The 18,091-nt window shown below is 40.1% G+C and overlaps 1 protein-coding gene across 1 annotated transcript in view; it reads right to left on the bottom strand.

Moving 5' to 3' along the window:
* The window catches only part of cep104 (centrosomal protein 104), a 34,041-nt gene extending 15,956 nt beyond the window's left edge, over positions 1-18,085 (bottom strand). The window contains exons 1-12 of the mRNA XM_070968731.1: positions 18,023-18,085; positions 16,782-16,908; positions 16,286-16,459; positions 13,822-13,960; positions 12,186-12,248; positions 9,340-9,416; positions 8,689-8,857; positions 4,767-4,922; positions 4,403-4,630; positions 3,337-3,552; positions 2,698-2,865; positions 1,686-1,859 (exon numbers count right to left, since the gene is read on the bottom strand). Of these exons, the coding sequence (XP_070824832.1) occupies positions 1,686-1,859; positions 2,698-2,865; positions 3,337-3,552; positions 4,403-4,630; positions 4,767-4,922; positions 8,689-8,857; positions 9,340-9,416; positions 12,186-12,248; positions 13,822-13,960; positions 16,286-16,459; positions 16,782-16,894 (1,677 nt within the window). The 5' untranslated portion in view covers positions 16,895-16,908; positions 18,023-18,085. The remainder of the gene's footprint in view (positions 1-1,685; positions 1,860-2,697; positions 2,866-3,336; positions 3,553-4,402; positions 4,631-4,766; positions 4,923-8,688; positions 8,858-9,339; positions 9,417-12,185; positions 12,249-13,821; positions 13,961-16,285; positions 16,460-16,781; positions 16,909-18,022) is intronic.
* Between the last annotated feature and the right edge of the window lie 6 nt (positions 18,086-18,091).

Below are 18,091 nucleotides of genomic sequence, written 5' to 3'. Positions count from 1 at the left end.
CCAGAGTTTGCCTTTGGAGGAAAGCAGGACTGAATTTTTGCACATAATGAAGCTGTTTCTTCTGTTTGCTTACTGCGGGCTGTGCAAATAAGGCGTTTTTCTAGTCATCATTTTGAATACAGAATTGTGGGCGCTGTCTGACTGTAAGACTGATTTCATCTGGGAGGAACAAAACATGCTGCATTTAACTGCAACCATTATCTGTGTCCATGCACATACAAACCCAGTTAAGCATACAAAATTTCACTTTGTCCTGCAGGTGCGTGTATTCACAGTCACTGACTATAGCATGTTTCATGTGTGTCCATCTACTGTGCATGCTATCCATACCAATGGCAGCATTATGTCAGTGACATCAAGATTATTTATTGCTTAGATCAGGAATTTTGCCTCAGGAAGCAATAAAATTTGTAGTAATAAGTGGAAGGAGGCCAACAGTATAACATGCATTCGAAATCATCTGATATTGGAGTCTTTATGTTAAATATTTATTTAAATATTTTCTTATTTTTCCACGTAATCTGAAGTATTTTCACGACAACAGAGTCACCAGTACAGATAGAAGACAGCAGACAGAAATGGTCTGTTATATAGAAATATGCATCTATAGACAACATTTCTGTGACACAGATAATGTTGGAGGCACTTTCTCACTGTGTACTAAAAGCCAAATTTTCTTTCTTTCAGAAAACCAGCCAAAACACAGCTCAGTAAACGAAACCTTCTCTGCTTTAACCTGATCTAGAATGAAACATAACATGTTTTCTCTTCTCTAATAAATTTAGGGTTCGAGAAAGATCTTTTCTGAAGACTACATTTCTTGGGAACACCTGAATTATCTTGTTCAACCATGTGCCGCTGTGTCATTTCTGATGTCTACAAAAACGTTTGTGCGGTTTTATCTTCTATCTATCTATTCTTCCGTCATCAAGCCATTCTTCTAGCTTCTTACTCAACTGGCTGGTGACATTTAACAGTGAGGAAGTGAGTGAGGACAATAGTGGATCATTGTTCACTGTGCATGATTAGGTGGTATAGTGGTAGTACCGGTATTTTGAGGTTATCTTTACTCTCTCGACTTCTGTAAGTATTTTTGGTATTTATGTATTTATGGTATTTCTTTTGTTTGTTTCATCGCTGCAAAGTTGTATTGGATGCATTTCTAATGTGTTGGGGTTTGCTGTCATGCTGTCTTTGTCACTGTTCCACCCTTGAGAGTCCCCACATGGGACAGGGAGGTCACTGAAACCCATTTGTACTTGTTACAAGTTCCACCCTGCTGGTATGTGTACAAATTGGATGTCAATAAATCACCACAATTTCAAATTTGAGATATAATAACCATAAACAAATGAGATAATCACCAGCAGCCTCTTCATTCATTTTACAGGCATGCAACGGAGATGAGCTTTTGACGAGAAATCTGCTGGCTTACTTTGGAGCACAATGCAATGTTGTTTTGTGGAGTGAAAAAGAAAGAGGGCGTTTATTTTTCCAACATTTCCAGACAAAAGCTTTCACAGAGCTCTGCACGAGAGGGAAGACAACGGAGGGAGTGAAGGCAGATTGTAAATTCCTATTCTCTTCAATCAAAGCAAAGCTGCTAAGCAAGGGGAGAGCAGGCTGACGAGGTTTGTGCAAATCAACTGCTGTCATATAAGTGTCAGTCCAGTGTGTTACAATACCTGTATGAAGGCGGTGGCAGTGGCCCGCAGGCGGCTGGCTGACTCTCCAGTCCTGGCCAGCAAGTTGGGCCATGTCTGCTCCAAGCAGTGGGCCAGCTCAGCCCGGCCAAGCCCCAGAGCTGGAATCAGCTGGCTCAGCAGTAGCTTCAACAGCTTCAAGGAAGCGTGGAAAACCTAAGGAAAGAGCCAGGGGGCATTAAGCTCCAAACCTGGTGAACCTTCCAAGAAAAGGTAGCACTGGGGTGATGTCAATTAGCAGAGAGGCGAGACTTGGAAATGTTTAATTTGAGCTGGTCAGAGTTTGCAAAAGGACAGTAGTATCAGGAGCTCTGAACGGAGGTTTGTTTTTTGCTAAGAAGCCGACCGAGACATATCCACCAGACAGTGGAAAGCAAAGATTCTGTACCTGTTTTTGACACATCAAATAACCAGATCATTATCAGTATGTGTGGAATTTTGTGAGTACTTGGAAGATTTAGACTGGAAACACCCTGTGCTACTTTCAGACCCAGCATAGACCAATGTGTTCCCAGAGAAGTGTGTATTTAACATGAACTGAACTGAAGCAATCTGTGGAGCAGCACATGAGCCTGTTAACATCTTAATGGAGCATTCTGTGTGTTGATGTAGCTGGGAAAATAAATCACTCGAATTATTGAAGCACTATCCTTTTCATTACCATACAAGCTGTAGACAACTTCCAGGGAGGGGTTACAAGGCCATCCTTGTCAAAACTGTTTGTTTAAGGAAGCCAGCTCAGGGAGAGAGAACTGGGGTTGTACATGGTACAGGAGGATGATTGTTAAGGGTGTGCATGTGTGAGTGTGTGCTCATGATTGAACATGAACATTAGCTCTGTTTGTAACTGAGAATATGACTTAAAGAAGACTGACAGCGACAAAGTTAACATGTTCTCAACACCACAATAAGGCTGCTGTACTGGCAGCAGTGTCCGGTCAGTTAACTTGGACATTCCACACCAAGACAATTTTCTTTTGAGAAAATGACTCACAGATGGCACTTTATCCACAAGGGCCTTCTTCACCATGAAGACTGCAGCTCTTATTGTGTTTCTGAGCTCCTCTCTGGGTGTTATGGGGGACAGCTCCAAAAGTTTCTTGTACACTGCTAGAAGGGCATCCTCTCTGTAGGACCAGGTTTTGGAATACGCCCCAGCTACCTGGAAAAGACGAGAGGACAGAGCATTGGCCAGACAGATGACAAATCACAAATATCAAATATGTGGGTAGCATAACACATGTGGATAGACATGTCATGTACTATATAGAGATAATACATTACAAACCCCCATATCTGCCAATATTAGTTTATTCACATAAACATTTGTTAAGGATCCCTTAAAGCTGTGCTACTCTGTATTTCTTGTATCATCGATGGATAAAATGACAATGGGTATTGTGAAATCTTCAGCTTTTCTGAACAGCAGTATTTTGTTTGCTGACAAATATGCCAATACAAATACACGTGGGACAGCTAAAACAGGACAATTATATCCAAAAGTACGGACTATTCTGAATGGATGCCAGAACATATTTTTCAGAAAACATGTGCAAAAATAAAACCCCCTCAGAGAGTAAAACCCTTAGTTAGCTGAGGTCGTGAAGTTTTTCCACATTTCATTTTTTCTTACCAGGTTTTCTCCAAAGACCTCTACTGGAAGGCCAGCCTCTCTCTGTGCCTTCTCCGTAAGGGGCTCCGGCTCTGCGCTCATCTCAGGACTGCGTGGAGTCCTTTGGACATCAGTTTTGGGAGAGTGCTGCTCTACGGGGCTCTGGATGGCCTCCACAGGACGCTCTTTCCTCTGAAGGGCTGGCAGCGGCCTCTCATCATAAGGTATACTGGTAACCTGTCAGCACAAGCTAAGAACATTGGTATCTAAAGCCTGAAGTAGAATATGTACACACATTCTACAACTTTCACATTTTAATTACATTTATAGGCACTGTGTATTTCTCAGCACACAATATAGTACATGTCCTTCAGATAGTTCAAAGAAAATGGATCCCTGCTGTCAAGCCTGAAAATGATCCTTTCTGAAACATTTATCACCCCAACCCCTGTTCTTTTCACTAACTCTCACTAGCATTTAAGTGCTCAACGGTTGATCATTCAACATCATGATAACAATGAATGTTTAAGGTCCTCTATACAAACCCAAGCTCCCACCAGTCAGCACTGTCTCCTGTGCCCAGGTGCCAACTGGCACTCAGCTGCCTCATACAAGGCTCAAAGCCCTGCCTTCAGGCCAGGTTGGCAGCCGCTGGAGTCAGCCAACTGTTGCACGCTTTTAATTAAATAGTGAAACCCAAACCTGCAGTAGGGCCGGCCTCTGTAGGTGGTGAGTAAAGCATAAAAGCCCCAGTTGGTCATAATCTCCCAATGTACTCTGTGTTCCAACACTACAGAGGCTTAAGGCAGGAGACGTGTTCACAAGGTGCTACATTGGGCTAGATTATTTTTACAACAATCAGGAATACATGTGAGCAGAACAAGCTACAGGTGCAGCTGTTTACAACTGGATCATTACTGAGACAAAAAGAGAAATGTCATCACTGACCACCCACAGTCTTCAACAAATGAGCACTGGACAACTTATTACTGTTTTTAAGTGTCTGCAGGTGTTGGACTTGTTTCACGCTGCGTAAAGATGTTATGACGTGCTGCATCGTCGACACATTTGGTGAACTGGCACTTACGTCTATCTTGGGCACAGCGGCAGGCGTGCGCGGTGTGCCAGGCTGGCTGCCTCGTTTAGACGCGACAGTTTCTGCATCCGCCTGCTGGTTCTCAAGAGCGTTCGGTTTTTTCTCCTTTCTGAATGTGTCCGTGGACACAAGGGGCTTGGTGGGGACTGAACAATGTCCTGGAGAAGGCTGAAGAGAGGGAGGATCCTGGGCTGGGGATGAATCTCTTGCCCTCGTGATCTGGTGACACGACGGAAAAAAAAACAGAATTCAGTTTAGGCAGAATGAGTCATGATTTTGACCCTCATCCTGTAATTTTTCATGTTGTTTAACACCAACACAGGTGAAGCATCGTCATCAGTGTTTCATGACTGACCACTGTCATGTCCAGCAGGTTGTGGACCTCCAGCTGCTGGTAGACGCTTCTCCTGTACTCCTCCATCAGCTCCTTCTTCTTCTTAGCCAGGTCATAGTCTTCCTTTTCGATGGCACATCGCTTCTCTACATCATATCGAGCCAAACGCTCCCCCACCTGGAAGAGCCCGGGACAGGGAGAAGAAAAGATAGCCCTGCAGTGACACAGAGAGCTTACACTGCATGTTTAGACGGGTAAACACAGGAGCAAGGTTGTTGTATGGGTCTGCTTGTGATCTCATGTTGTCTCAGATTTCTGTCACTTTGTGTCCATCTTGACTAAAACTCAACTTTTTGTACAATTTTCACCAAGCACTGCTGACAACTCAAGGGATTATTGTACTTAATGACGAATTTCTGAGATCTGGTAATGTAGAGGCATCACTGAAAATAAGTCCTAGAAACATGAGCAGTCACATGATCAGACCCACCAGCTATGAGTTTCTAAACATCCATCACAGACTTCCTGGTTCGGCTCTGATCGGTCATACTGTCTCTAATTGTGCAGTTCTCCTTTGAAATGAGGGATTATTGCCTACGTTTGAGTTGAGATCACTCTCAGTTTTACCTCCAAATAAAGTGACTTAGATAATCTGGTTAAATCGTCAGCTTGGTTTTTACCCAACTGATGATCTGAATGGCCGTGCTTTTTACTGCAATGAACCTCATTGTACTGATGTCACTGTGTTCTTAGATCTCAGCAGTTACCGTGGTGAGTACAGTGTCATCATAACCAATAGAAACAATGGCCCAGAACTGCACAAATAAGACCCAGGTTGTAATTAAGCAGAATTATTCTTCATACCTAACTGGAGCTGGTTTGGGGATTGGACTAGACTAGACACAGGCGGTTCTGCCCTGCACAGTAATACAGGCCTGGTGCTGCATAACAGTAAGAGTGCCACATGGTGAATCATTAAGGTTTACAGGCTGGAAATTTGACAACAACTTCCAGTAAGTCAGACACGTAATTTCTTCGTGAGGAAATTCCATTAAGCTGAATTAAGTTGCTAACCAGGTGCCAAGCGACACAGTCCGAACCTTGTCATTCTGTACTCTCTTTTGGACAAAATTAAAACACGGCAGCTGTTTCTGCAATTTACATTTCGGATCTCCAGCAAGTTGTTGTTTCTACTCAATAATCCTCCAAGCAGGAAGAAATATACAATTCTCTGCCATCTGTTCGATCTTCTTTCTGGCATGTGCATTCACATATCATGTAACACCAAAAAACATCCTGAGGGTGTGATGACAAGGATTTTCAGCATGACTTCCATGGCAACTGCTTTGTCTGCCATGTTAACGTGCCATGCTAACAAGATGCTAGTGTGTATGTGTGTTATTTGGTTACAGAAAGGCTTGTGGCTGGGCGTGGGTGAGACACTAGCCGAGGACCATCACCACAGCTGTTGAGCTTATTAAGAATTCATGGTCAGCATGGTAACGCTGTATACAAAGGAGGTCTGTAACAGGAATCTGAACAATGTTTAACAACTACTGTTACAAACAGTGGTGAAATTGCATGTGTAAAAAGAATGAAAGCCTCACAAAGTTGACATGAGAAAGAGAAAAAATATTGAAAAATCTGTAGTTTGCTGTACATGGCCTGCTTATGGACCACAGCAGTAATTACAGTCTTTGTAAAAATATGCTGTTTCTCAAAAACGTTTTCCTTAAACATGCTGCTTATTGCTCTAAATGTACAGCATGCATATAAACGTGAGCTGGTGTTGCTCTCTGTGTATGATGACAGACACTAACAGACAGATATAACAGTCAATATGTATTCTGAGGAGATAATTTGAAAGTGTGCTGTTGGAATAGTGACTTAATGAAGAAATGTGGTCATTTCACTGAAGTAAAAGTAGCAATACCACAATGTAAAAGTACTCCTCTGGAAGATTTAGAAGTATTATCACATAAATGTCCTTAATGTACCAAAAGTGCTCATTATGCAGAATGACTCCATTCAGTGTTTATTTGTTCTATATTATAACACTGGGTTGTCATTATTGATACATTAAGGTGTAAGAAGCATTTAAATGCTGTATCTGCTCAAGGAGATGCTAATTGTATTTTATTTTTAAATTTAAAACAAAATAAACTATATATGTGCATTATATATACAAATACGGTATAAAAATGAATGATAAAAATGATTTATCGCATTGTGGCTAAAAGGAATACTTTTTGTGAGATGTGCTTTTTTTGCTTTCTTGCTTAGAGTCACATGATAAAATTATACCAGTCAAGTCTGTGTTCAGTAAACGGCTAAAGCCAGAGTCAGTGGGCCATTAGCTAAGGTGTGAATAATGGCAGAAAGCTTGGAGAAACAGCTAACCTAACTCTGTCCAAGGTTCAAAAATCCACCTACCAACACCTGTAAAGCTCAGTAATTCTCTAGTAGTTTTACCTCACTCAAAGCTCTTATGGTAATTTTCTAACATTTGAATATTTTATTTATAATATCTTTCTCCCCCACCAAACATGATCTTACCAGCCTTGATAAAAATCATTTTATTTGGTGAGTTTCATTTTGATGTCAACAACTGCAGTGATTAGAGGGCTTTGGATAAACAATCCCAAAGTTCTTTTTTCTCAATTGGCAGTCTTTTAAATCCATCAGGTGCTCTCAGTTTTCATAATAAATCATCAACTCTTAAATGCAAAGAATTAGCTTCTTTTATAAAGAAAAAATAGTTTCCATTAGAGCCAGTATTGTAAACACTGACAGCTAAACTGCCTGAGATCTCCCTGCTTATGTGCCTCCATCTATGATGTCATCCTTTGATATGGTGTCAGAAGTCTTCTGCATATGTTCTAAACCTCATCCCAACTAAGCTGTTTAAATCCTGCTTCTACAGCTTGTCTCCAGTAACGAGTTTAATAAATCCCTCTCTTCATTCTGGCACCTTCCCCTCAGCTTTCAAGACTTCTAATCTAGATTAATCAGAGCTAAACAATAACAGACCCATTCCTAATCTACTTTTTCTTGCTAAACATTTAGGCAAAATTGTCTGTAATCAACTACGTGTTCATCTATCCCTCTGACCATCTATTAGCTTGGTTTCAATCATATATAACTGAGAGGTGGTTTTTGTCAGCCTGCATCCTTACAGTATGTATGTATGAGACTCATGGCATTGAACTTGGTATTCCACAAGGATGCATACTTGGCCCAATTCTGTTTTCATTATGCTGCCACTCGGAAAAATTATTAACAATCATCATGTCAATTATCATTTTTATACTGATGATACACAACTGTACATTCCTCAAATGACCCCAATGCACTACATGATCTCAATGCCCGTCTCACTGATATCAATGAATAGGTGGGTAAAAACCTTTTTAAAGCTAAATGAGGAAATTTATTTTTCATTTTCACAATCAGCTGTTCCAGCCAGATCACTAAGGTCCTCCACTACTCTTTTAAATGTTCCTTCTGTGTTTTTAATGTGCCTTCTGTTTTTAAGCCCCTAACCTGTGGAACTCACTGCCTCTGGACATAGGAATGGCAAGTTCTCTGTGTTTTAAAAGGAAATAAAAGACCTATCTTTATAGCCTAGCTTTTAATTTTGAGTAACATTAAAGCCTTGGATAAGATTTAATCATTGGCATTTATTTTATTTTTTATTCCAGGTGTTTATTTGATTTGATTTTATGCTGTTGACCATTTTTCATTTTTTATATATATTTCATTGTTTCACTGTTGTAATTTTCAGTCTAGAAAAAAATATTCAAGACTTTTTCAGACTGTGAGTAACTCATTAAGACTCTGAAATGCTCTCACTGTTGAGAGAACACATCCTGGTATTTGTGGAGCAAATATTTGGTGTCAATGAATTGTGGCCATCCAGTCTGCCTCCCAGGAGCAACAGTACCTTTTGCAGGTCTGCAATGGCCTGCTTCAGATTCTTGGCCTGCTCGTATTTCTCCTGCCGGACCATGTCCTGCTTCCTTTGGTCTAGGTGGCGGATGATGTGAGCTACTTCGGGGTCCTGGTACATGTCGAAGGCCAGGTCGTCCAAGGGGCAGATGGACTCACATTTGCTGGGTGAAAGACAGGAGACAAAGACAACAAACATTTGAAACAATAAATAAACTGAAACATTAAAACGTGTCTTTCTCACAGTGGCACAGTTCTGTCAGTCTGAGCTTGTTACACTTGTGAGACATGCTGACAGAACAGTTGATTTAGAATTCAAATTCATTTTGAGTGTAAAACACGTGTAACCATCAGTTAAATGGGCTCCGTATTGTGCAATTCCTGATCAAAGGGGAAAAACACTAACCAACCCCCCAAAGAGTGAGACCCTGAGGTGAAACGTCCCTTGGGGGTTGACATATTAAAAAAAAAAAAAAAACAACAATTTCGAAATGTGTTTTCCTCTTTTGACAGGCCGCCACCTGCATCGTCCTCCAATGCGAGTGACCTTGAATGCCTTATTGGTTGGCTTCCAGACTAAATGGCTTTGTTGAACAATGTTATTGTCACAAGACAAAGCAACCAGGGTTCAATGCACTAGCCTCACCCCATGAAGGTCGTGTCCATGGCGGCCTCCAGCTGGGTACTGTTGAGGTAGTGTTCGATCAGCTGCTCTCTGCTTGGCTGGGGGTAAACAGATGGACAAATCACACACTCACGCATATAAGCTCTTGTATGACTTGTTTTCAAATCCCATTAGCTTAAAGATGACCCTCAACTTCAACCCTTAACTCGAACTAAAACTGACCAAAACACTGCCCGTTTCAAAAGTGAGGATCAGCCAAAATGACTTCACCAAAAAACTCCTTGGACCTCACAAAACAAGTAATAAGAAATACAAGAACACACACACACACACACACACACACACACACAGACACACACACACACACACACACACACACACACACACACACACACACACACACACACACGTATATATCTATCCAAGCCCAATCATTAATCAAACCTTCTTAGCTATTGGAGACTTATAATTCACTCTGAGAACAGGAAATAGTGTCTACTGACGTCACTTCTTTTTCTAGTGCAGCAGAGCATCAAACCAGCATTAAATATGAGGAAAGACAAACTTCCTGGTGGAGAAGAGTGCCACTTCCTGTTAACCACTAACCAAGTAGGAACAAGAACAATACTGTACACTTATCTAATCATACAGTATGTCGTTATTCCGTCTGATATGAGAAGCTAAAATATATTCCAAGAGGACAAAGAGCTGCCAAATGCGTTTTTAAATGTCACCGTTTCAGATAATCTGGTTTACTGGTGGATTAATATGTCATTAACAGTTCAGATCCGCATACTGCATTTGTATGTCATGCTAATGAACTATACTTCCTCTTAAACCACTTCTTCAAGGATCAGTTTACCCAAATTACAAAACAAAAAGGTTTGAAATGTGTGAAATGTTTTGGTTGTAAGTGTCCAGGTTTTCAGGTATGTGTCTCTAAGATTTCAGCCACCAGCCCAATAGAGTAAAGATTAATGGGATTTAGTATGCAGTGTGCACAGCAACAAAAAATTACATTTAAAAATTCAACAGCAATATGTGTCTACAGAAACAATGTACATTGCTGTTCTGGAAAAATCGACAGGCAGGTGAACATTTTTGTGAAAACTGGTGCAACGCAACAACACATCTCCAGGAAAGAGCCCACTAGAAAGCCAAGTAAGGCTCAGTCTGGAGGAAAGGGAGAAAAAAAGATCAACAAACCATATTAAAACCTAATAACAACACTAATAATGAAACACAACATATCTGAAGATGATCCTTTCAATTCAACAGGCCATCAATCTCTTGCTAAATGAGAGAGGGAAAGAGATAACACACTTTGACATGTCACAGGTGTAAATAATACACTAAATGATGGCTAAGTTCCATTTAGCTGCTTCAGTTTCAGGGTCCTGCTGTCATTCATGCTGGCTCACTGTCTCACTGTCATGGTTTAGTGGGACATGGAGCGTTATTAGTAACACCTGTGCTTTTTCCTACAATGACAAGTCAAAATGCATGCTGTGATGAAGGCCATTTACACTGCCATTTGTTTTAAAGTTAACAGAGCAGATTTACAGGACACTGGACAGTTAATGGAGGCCATGAAGCATCAGCATCTTTCAGCATCTTTGCGACAGAGAAAACGTTTCTGTTTACCATCAACCATCATGCTTTTTCAATGCCATGAGCATCATGAACAAAATTCCATTAGTCCCCATTGTAATGAAAATCTCAAAGACAGATATCTTAAAACCTGGACAAATAAATGTGTCAAACTCAAGGCCCGCAGGCCAAATGCGGCCTGCCACGTCATTTTATGTGGGCATTGTGAGCCTTTAAAAGGTATGAATGTCTTAAAATAAGTCTATGCTGCTTTACAGCATACACAGAGCAATGTGCTTTACACTTATGAAAATGCATGCCCAGTATTTGTACACGTGAATAAAAAACCAAATGCAGAGACAATTATGCAACAATATGTTAAGGAGTAGTTACATTTATCTTACAGTCTTACAGTTACAACTAGCCCGTTGAGGACAACCATAACACTGATGTGGCCCAGGGTGAAAATGAGCGGCACACACTTAAATAAGCTTTCTTCCTGCATCCACACCACAGTCTCCCAAACTGTAAGAGAACAAGATCCAGCCGACCCTCCAGGCAAGATCACTGCTGTGGTGGGGGCGCTCAGAGTCGGATTAGTGAAGCAACAATGCAAAGCTTGTTCACTGGAATCTGTGCGAGTGTGTGTCCGTGTCTTTCCATGTCTCTGTGTCTGTGTGTGCTTTAAGGTGCTCTCCCTCCTCCAGGACCTGTCTGTCTGCAGGACTATCTGATTACACTGGCTAACTAAAAGCCTCCTGTGTGATTACATACTGTCCTCCCTTTGTGTCTCATTACGACATTCCTGACACATATACAAACACACCATTCAGGTAAACACGTGCGCATACAGACATGCTTATACAGTCTCTTTTGATCAATGAATATGAATAAATACTACTTATATATGTATTATATCTATACAACCCAGTGTATCCTCTCCATAAAATTCTCTGATGGAACAAAACCATCAAATACTCCCTCAAAACATAGTATTGAAAGTATATATGATATACCACATGTGTGATATGCTATGTGAGAAATACTTTGACCCCTTTTGTTTAACAGACCTATTTCCCATTTTAGCATGTGAATAGTTCAAACTGTCACAGTGTTTGCACCATCAGTGGATGGATGAGGAAACAATCAGTCAACCTTATTCTAAGTGGCTGATGACAGAGCAATGGCTCATAAAATCACAGCACAACAGCACCACCTACTGCTGTGCAGGTGTAAGTTCAGTGATTGGTGACAGGTGAAGGAGAGTGCTCACTTACAAGTGTGTTAAAAGCATTGCCATCCAAAGAATCTCCCAGAACATTAATGGCAACCAAAGCAACCTGAAATCATAAAGAGATGTTGGTGAAGTGGTTGAAGGAAACAGAACTGTGAGAGAAAAATTAGTGCATGTGATAAATGGATGAGTGCTGGATGTTTAACAGGTCAGTATTTTACTTTCTAGTACAGGGCTGGTGATATCATATATGTTTTGCATTATCATAAAATCACATGAAATTACAACAATATGATGACAAAGTATTGACTGTGTAAAGCCTGTTATATCTTACTTGACTGTGAGTCAGAGCTCCATTGTTTGTCCAAAAACTGTTGAAAACACATCTGTGAGTCACACTGTTGCACTGGCTGACGTGTTCCTTCATTACCATGAACACACACACTGCAGCTTATTTTGAATCAATCCTAAAAAAACTGTCAGGTGGCCATAAAAACTGATTAAAGTCCCAAATATGTATTAATCTGCTGCTGAAATGTGTGTAAAGCAACAGTGCCCAGCTGCTTTATGAAATTATTTTGCCTGAAAATGGATCCAGAAATTTGAGACCTGTTTTTAAAGATTTCAGCAGGAACTAACAGAGCTTGGGACTGAATGGCACCGACGGAGTAGGGAAGTACTGAGAGACAGACGAATACATTGTTAGTTGTGTTATTTTCATGGGATTTGGTACAAGCTACGGATCCAGAAGAAAAGCTACCTTTAAATGCTTAAAATCAGATCAACAACTATTGTATTACATTCATGGCTGATTACAAAATCAATGTTTTGATTCATAGTTTAGTCACTAAAAATGCTAAAAGCTCATCACATGATATCAGAGTGCGAACAGTGATGTCTTGCTGTGTACCTGCAGAGCACTTTCTGTGATCCTTCTCAAATTACTCTGAAATAGTTTATTGTCTAACATGCTTGATCTATCAGCTTCTTTTACTGTAGTCTTTAAATTGTCCTCCTTTACCCACAACAAGACAATAATCATGAGACTCTAAACTATCATATGAGATGGGGGCTGAAGCCTGTGTTGCTATTGGATACTGCTGTGCTGTATCAGACAAGTGCTGCTCAGAGCCTCATGCAGCAGCAATCAAGACAAAATGACCTCTGTGTGTTTCAAACACTGGGGGGAATTTCAGAAAAACAGCATATGACTTGAAATGATGTGAAACACACATTTGAAGGATACTGTTTACAGAAATGGCTGCAGCTAGAGCTGCTGTTAATGGTGAGACTGAATGTTTTTGAAACAAGATTTTGTTATTTATTCTCCATTAATGTAAACTGATAGGTTGTCTGCAGTCACGTGATGTTAAATTCAGACAGAGGGCTGGAAGTGAAGTGAGTTCATATGAAAAAATCAGAACGTATGTTGGATGTGACCGCTATGAAGAGGAGCAGCTGAACTGAAAGTTTTGCTGCTACCGAGGCAGTAAACTACACAAAACATGGTCATTTTGAATGTGTGCTATGGTGCTTCCTATGCAGAAAATCACTTCTGGCCCTCCATCTGCAGTTTCCTCCACAACAAAAGAGTGACGTGGTCATCTGCAAACAACCTATTAACTCTGCAAGGCAACACTTAAATGTTTTTTTTACAACAGTGCATTGCTATCGTCTACCTGACTGTAGTGGTTGTAACGGTTGACATGGTTCCTGTGGAAGGTTATTCTGAGGTATGTCCCGATGGCGTCGACATGGACTGACTTCAGCTCCCGGGCTTTGAAGCATGTCTTCTCATTATCTGATAAAGACACGTACCTGTGGCGAGAGTGAGAGTGTTGCTCTTCAGTTCAACTCCTCTGCTGAGATATGAAGACTAAAATACATAGCTACATTTTAATTCTGTGATCATATACTCTATGGATACTTCACTTATCTTTACTTATGTGGGGTAATTCATACTCAATATTTAGTGGCACTGGGTAATACCTGTGCAGGACATGGGGAACAATTAAAGCTGTAAGCCAATGCCTTGGGCAAGGGTAAGGCCAGGTATATTCCTAATTGCTAACAAGCATGTATTTTGGCCCCAGGACACTATAATTTCTGTTTTTGTTTTGTTTTGGTTTTTGTTCATTTAATTTTTATTTTGTTTTCAGCATTTATACATCAATATAAACAGCCCTTCTGCAACTTTATGATATTCATATCGGTCGAAAGTTCACAAAATAGAATACGGAAGAGGAACAAGGCATGATGAAGACAAAAGAGGGCCAAATATATATATATAAAAAATGAAATAAAATGAGAAAAAAAAAGGATTCAGATGCAAAGAAGAGTAGAGAATAATCACTGAGATAATATGGTGGTGGGAGGACTCCATCTTTTGATAAATATACTGTATGTCTTTGGAGTCTCAGATACTATACTATACTTTCTATTTGATAGATTTCCAAGACCTTCCCAATCCACATATTACATGTTGGGGACTCAGGTTTTAACCATTTAACTGTAATGCATTTCATCACTGCTGTTAGCAATATTAGTAGCAGGTATTTTTTGGCCCTTCCCTCGAGACCTGCCGGGGTCAAACCCAGGAGTGCCACCTTTGAGTCTATTATGATGTCCTGGCGAAATACTTTTTTAAGTGCCTAAATATATGGGTGTGGTTGCCAATTTGTGTACCACATTTTCTCCAGCATAGGTTTGAGTATACTGAGCTCATCTTGGTCACTATTTCCAGGGTTTGGAAAAATCTCATTATTGCCTTCCACTTAAATTCCCTCCATGTATTTGAGTTGGTAACTGCATGTGCCTCATTACATATTTCATCCCATTTGTACTGAAGAATGTCCGTGTTCATTTCTGTTTCCCATTTACTCTTTATGTGATATGTGTTGTTCAGAATGATGTTTAGAAATATCTGATAAAAACTACTTATAGCTTTCCTCTCAGCATCTACTGTTTGAACTTTCACTAAAAACACCTCAATTGGATTTGGATCCGTCACTTTATTCCATTCTCTATGCTTCATTAGAAAACGAAGCCTGAAGCCTGAGTTAGTATGAGAGGGTATAAAGTCCATCATATATCCTATATGGGTCTGCGGAGAAATACCTTCGGGTAACCCGAACAACAGATTTATTTTTCTCAAAATTTTTAGTGTAACTTTGGTCCATTCACCCATTTCTATATTCTTCAGGGGAGTATATAGAGAAGGCAGGGTCTTGAGAGGTCTTAAACATAAGCTTTTTTCTATATCGAGCCACCGTGTACACGACAGGTCCTGGAGCCATATGACAAACGGTTTTAACTGTGCAGCCCAGAAATAATATCTAATATTTGGAAGTTTTAATCCTCCCAGTGTGTTAGAAAGCTGTAATGTTTTCAATCTGATTCTCGGTCTCCTGGCTTGCCATACGAATTTTGCGAAAAGTCTGTCAGGTATGTCAAATGTGGATTTAGGGATATCAATAGGGAGCATTTGAAAAGGATATAGAAGCTCGGCCGAACAAGGACAAGGGTAATGTTGACCAGCGGTCTTGGTCCTTAGTAATATTTTGGATTATACTTTTGTAGTTTGCCTCATATAATTTATCTATGATCCAAGATATTTGATGCCATCTGTTGGCTGTTGTTGTGTACTTCAATTGCTTGTGGGATTTTACACCTGATATCCATAGCCATTATTGTATCCACATTTACTTTGTATCCAGAAAAGAATCCGAAGTTAGAAATAAGGTCTTTAAGTGTGGGATTGTTGTTGCCGGATCAGTGAAATATAGGAGCACATGGATAATTTATGTTTTTGAGACCAGACACTGTTCCATCAATGTCCACCTTTTGATGTCTACCTATGACACATTATTGAACCCAGTTGATGGCTGCTTCACTATAACTATTGGTTCTTAATTTGTGCAGCAAATAAGATGACTAACACAGAGCTTGTCTGCATGTATCTCCTTTCTGGTATGGTCAGTTATGGTCAGACAGCATTGGTCATTTGATCACTTGAACATTTCAAAATGACCTGTGTTTGTGTTTGTGTATCTCCTAAACCAACATGCAAACTAATGTGAAGTTCTAATAAAAACACACAAAAAGGACCAAGTCAAAACTGAGCTGCCGAGTGTGCAGTCTCACCCAAGTCTACGAAGCTGTGCAGGGAACCCTGGTGTGCTGGTTTCAGGAAGGGTGTCTCCAAGGTGGAACTCCACCTTGGCTGGGATCAGGTACTGGTGGGCCAGGAGCTGCAGCTTCCTCACCCTACTTCTCTCCACCAGCTGGAGGGTGATGTGCTGAGGGTAGGAGCACAGCCTGCAGAATAGTTGATAAACACAATTTTGAGTTTCTTTAAGACAATAGAAGAAGTGTACAAATAAAATAATAAAAAAGCAAATGGTTTCATGGACTTGCACAAGATTTTATAGAAAGACTGTTCATGAGCCAAAGCACAGATGATTAACTGTTCACGCCTAGTGAGGTTGTTTGAGTGTGAATGCATGAATGTGTGAATGCATGCATGCATATGGTCACAGCTACTGCAAATTTGCATTCATTTATTGCTTCTGTAGTTTAGGAAGAAGTTGTCATCATGAATGTGAGATGCTTTTGAAAGTACAGCACTGTGTTACTATACCTGCTGGATCTCCAGCCACTGACTGTGGGCGCATGGACCATGAGCTCCTTGGCACTGAAGTTGTCCTCATGACTGGAACAGTTGACCACAATGAATCCTATCTTTCTGGGCATCCCTCTGATGGGCACTGACATAATACAAACAATTCAATTAGTGACAATGATGAATGAAAAGATTTATGTTGAGTCCACAATTATCTATTTATTTTACAGACCTGGGCAGTCCAATTTGTGTTTATGAGCATTTGCATTTCCCATTATACTGACATAATGCCTTATTAATTAACAGACTGATTTTAATGTTAATCAGATAAAATGTGTCCGAAAAGTGCACAAGTACCTGTTGTACTGGGTGTATGGAAACAAATTTGTATATTTCTCAATGTGAACTAATAAAAAAAACATACTGTAGGTCAGATGTCTCAGGTATTGTATCAGTATTAGTACTGAAACTTTTACCCACCCACACTTAAATAATGTAATATCTTAGAGGACTGCCACAGCACTTTGTCCATCTAAACCACTTACAACTTGAGAAAATATTATTTCCTGATCCATCCAAAACTATTATGGTTTTGGTCCCATTATAAACTACAATGTCACAACACACATTTCTTCCATGTGATGTTCAACAAACTTGTCAGCAATTAGACAGCAATTACTTTCTTTCTTTCTTTTTCTTTCTTTCTTTCTTTCTTTCTTTCTTTCTTTCTTTCTTTCACATAGAGTAGAAACAATAGACTAATTCCTTAATTTAACAATAAAAGAAAAACATTACGCCAATTGAACAATCATTGTTTAATCATTGTAAAGTTGTGCTTTATTCAGCATGCGTGAACTCAATGTACGTCAGTCTCTGTAAATATGAACGCAAGAGCCGCAAAATCTTGTTGAGGGGTTTACCTCTGTGACAGTAGACAGAAAATATTAAACGGCCCAGTTTACTGCATGCAATTTGGCGTATGGTTCTCTCTCGGGTAAATCCTGGATATTTCCAGCCCCCTTGTACAGGACAGAGAAATCCTTCTTGCTGACTTGCACATGTTGGGCGGGGGGCATTAGCTAGCTAACTGTTAACTACTCAATCTGCTCGTTTTAGAGTAGCTGTGTTTTAAAGGTATTTTCACCACCTAAAACCCATTTAATGCACTGACAACTGTCATTCGTTATGCCCTACCTTTTGTTGGTATATATTTTACAATGAATAAAAGTTTTCTTGCGCGTATTTCAAAGATATCTTACCACGAACATCACCGTAATGTTGACAGCCCGTCTTTCCATCTCATCTCCATAACCACGGCTGACAACAAC

The sequence above is a fragment of the Chaetodon trifascialis genome, chromosome 8 (genome assembly GCF_039877785.1).
Source record: "Chaetodon trifascialis isolate fChaTrf1 chromosome 8, fChaTrf1.hap1, whole genome shotgun sequence".
Lineage (NCBI taxonomy): Eukaryota > Metazoa > Chordata > Actinopteri > Chaetodontiformes > Chaetodontidae > Chaetodon > Chaetodon trifascialis.
The sequence above is the reverse complement of the archived record's forward strand: the minus strand, read 5'-3'. Positions and strand labels throughout refer to the sequence as shown.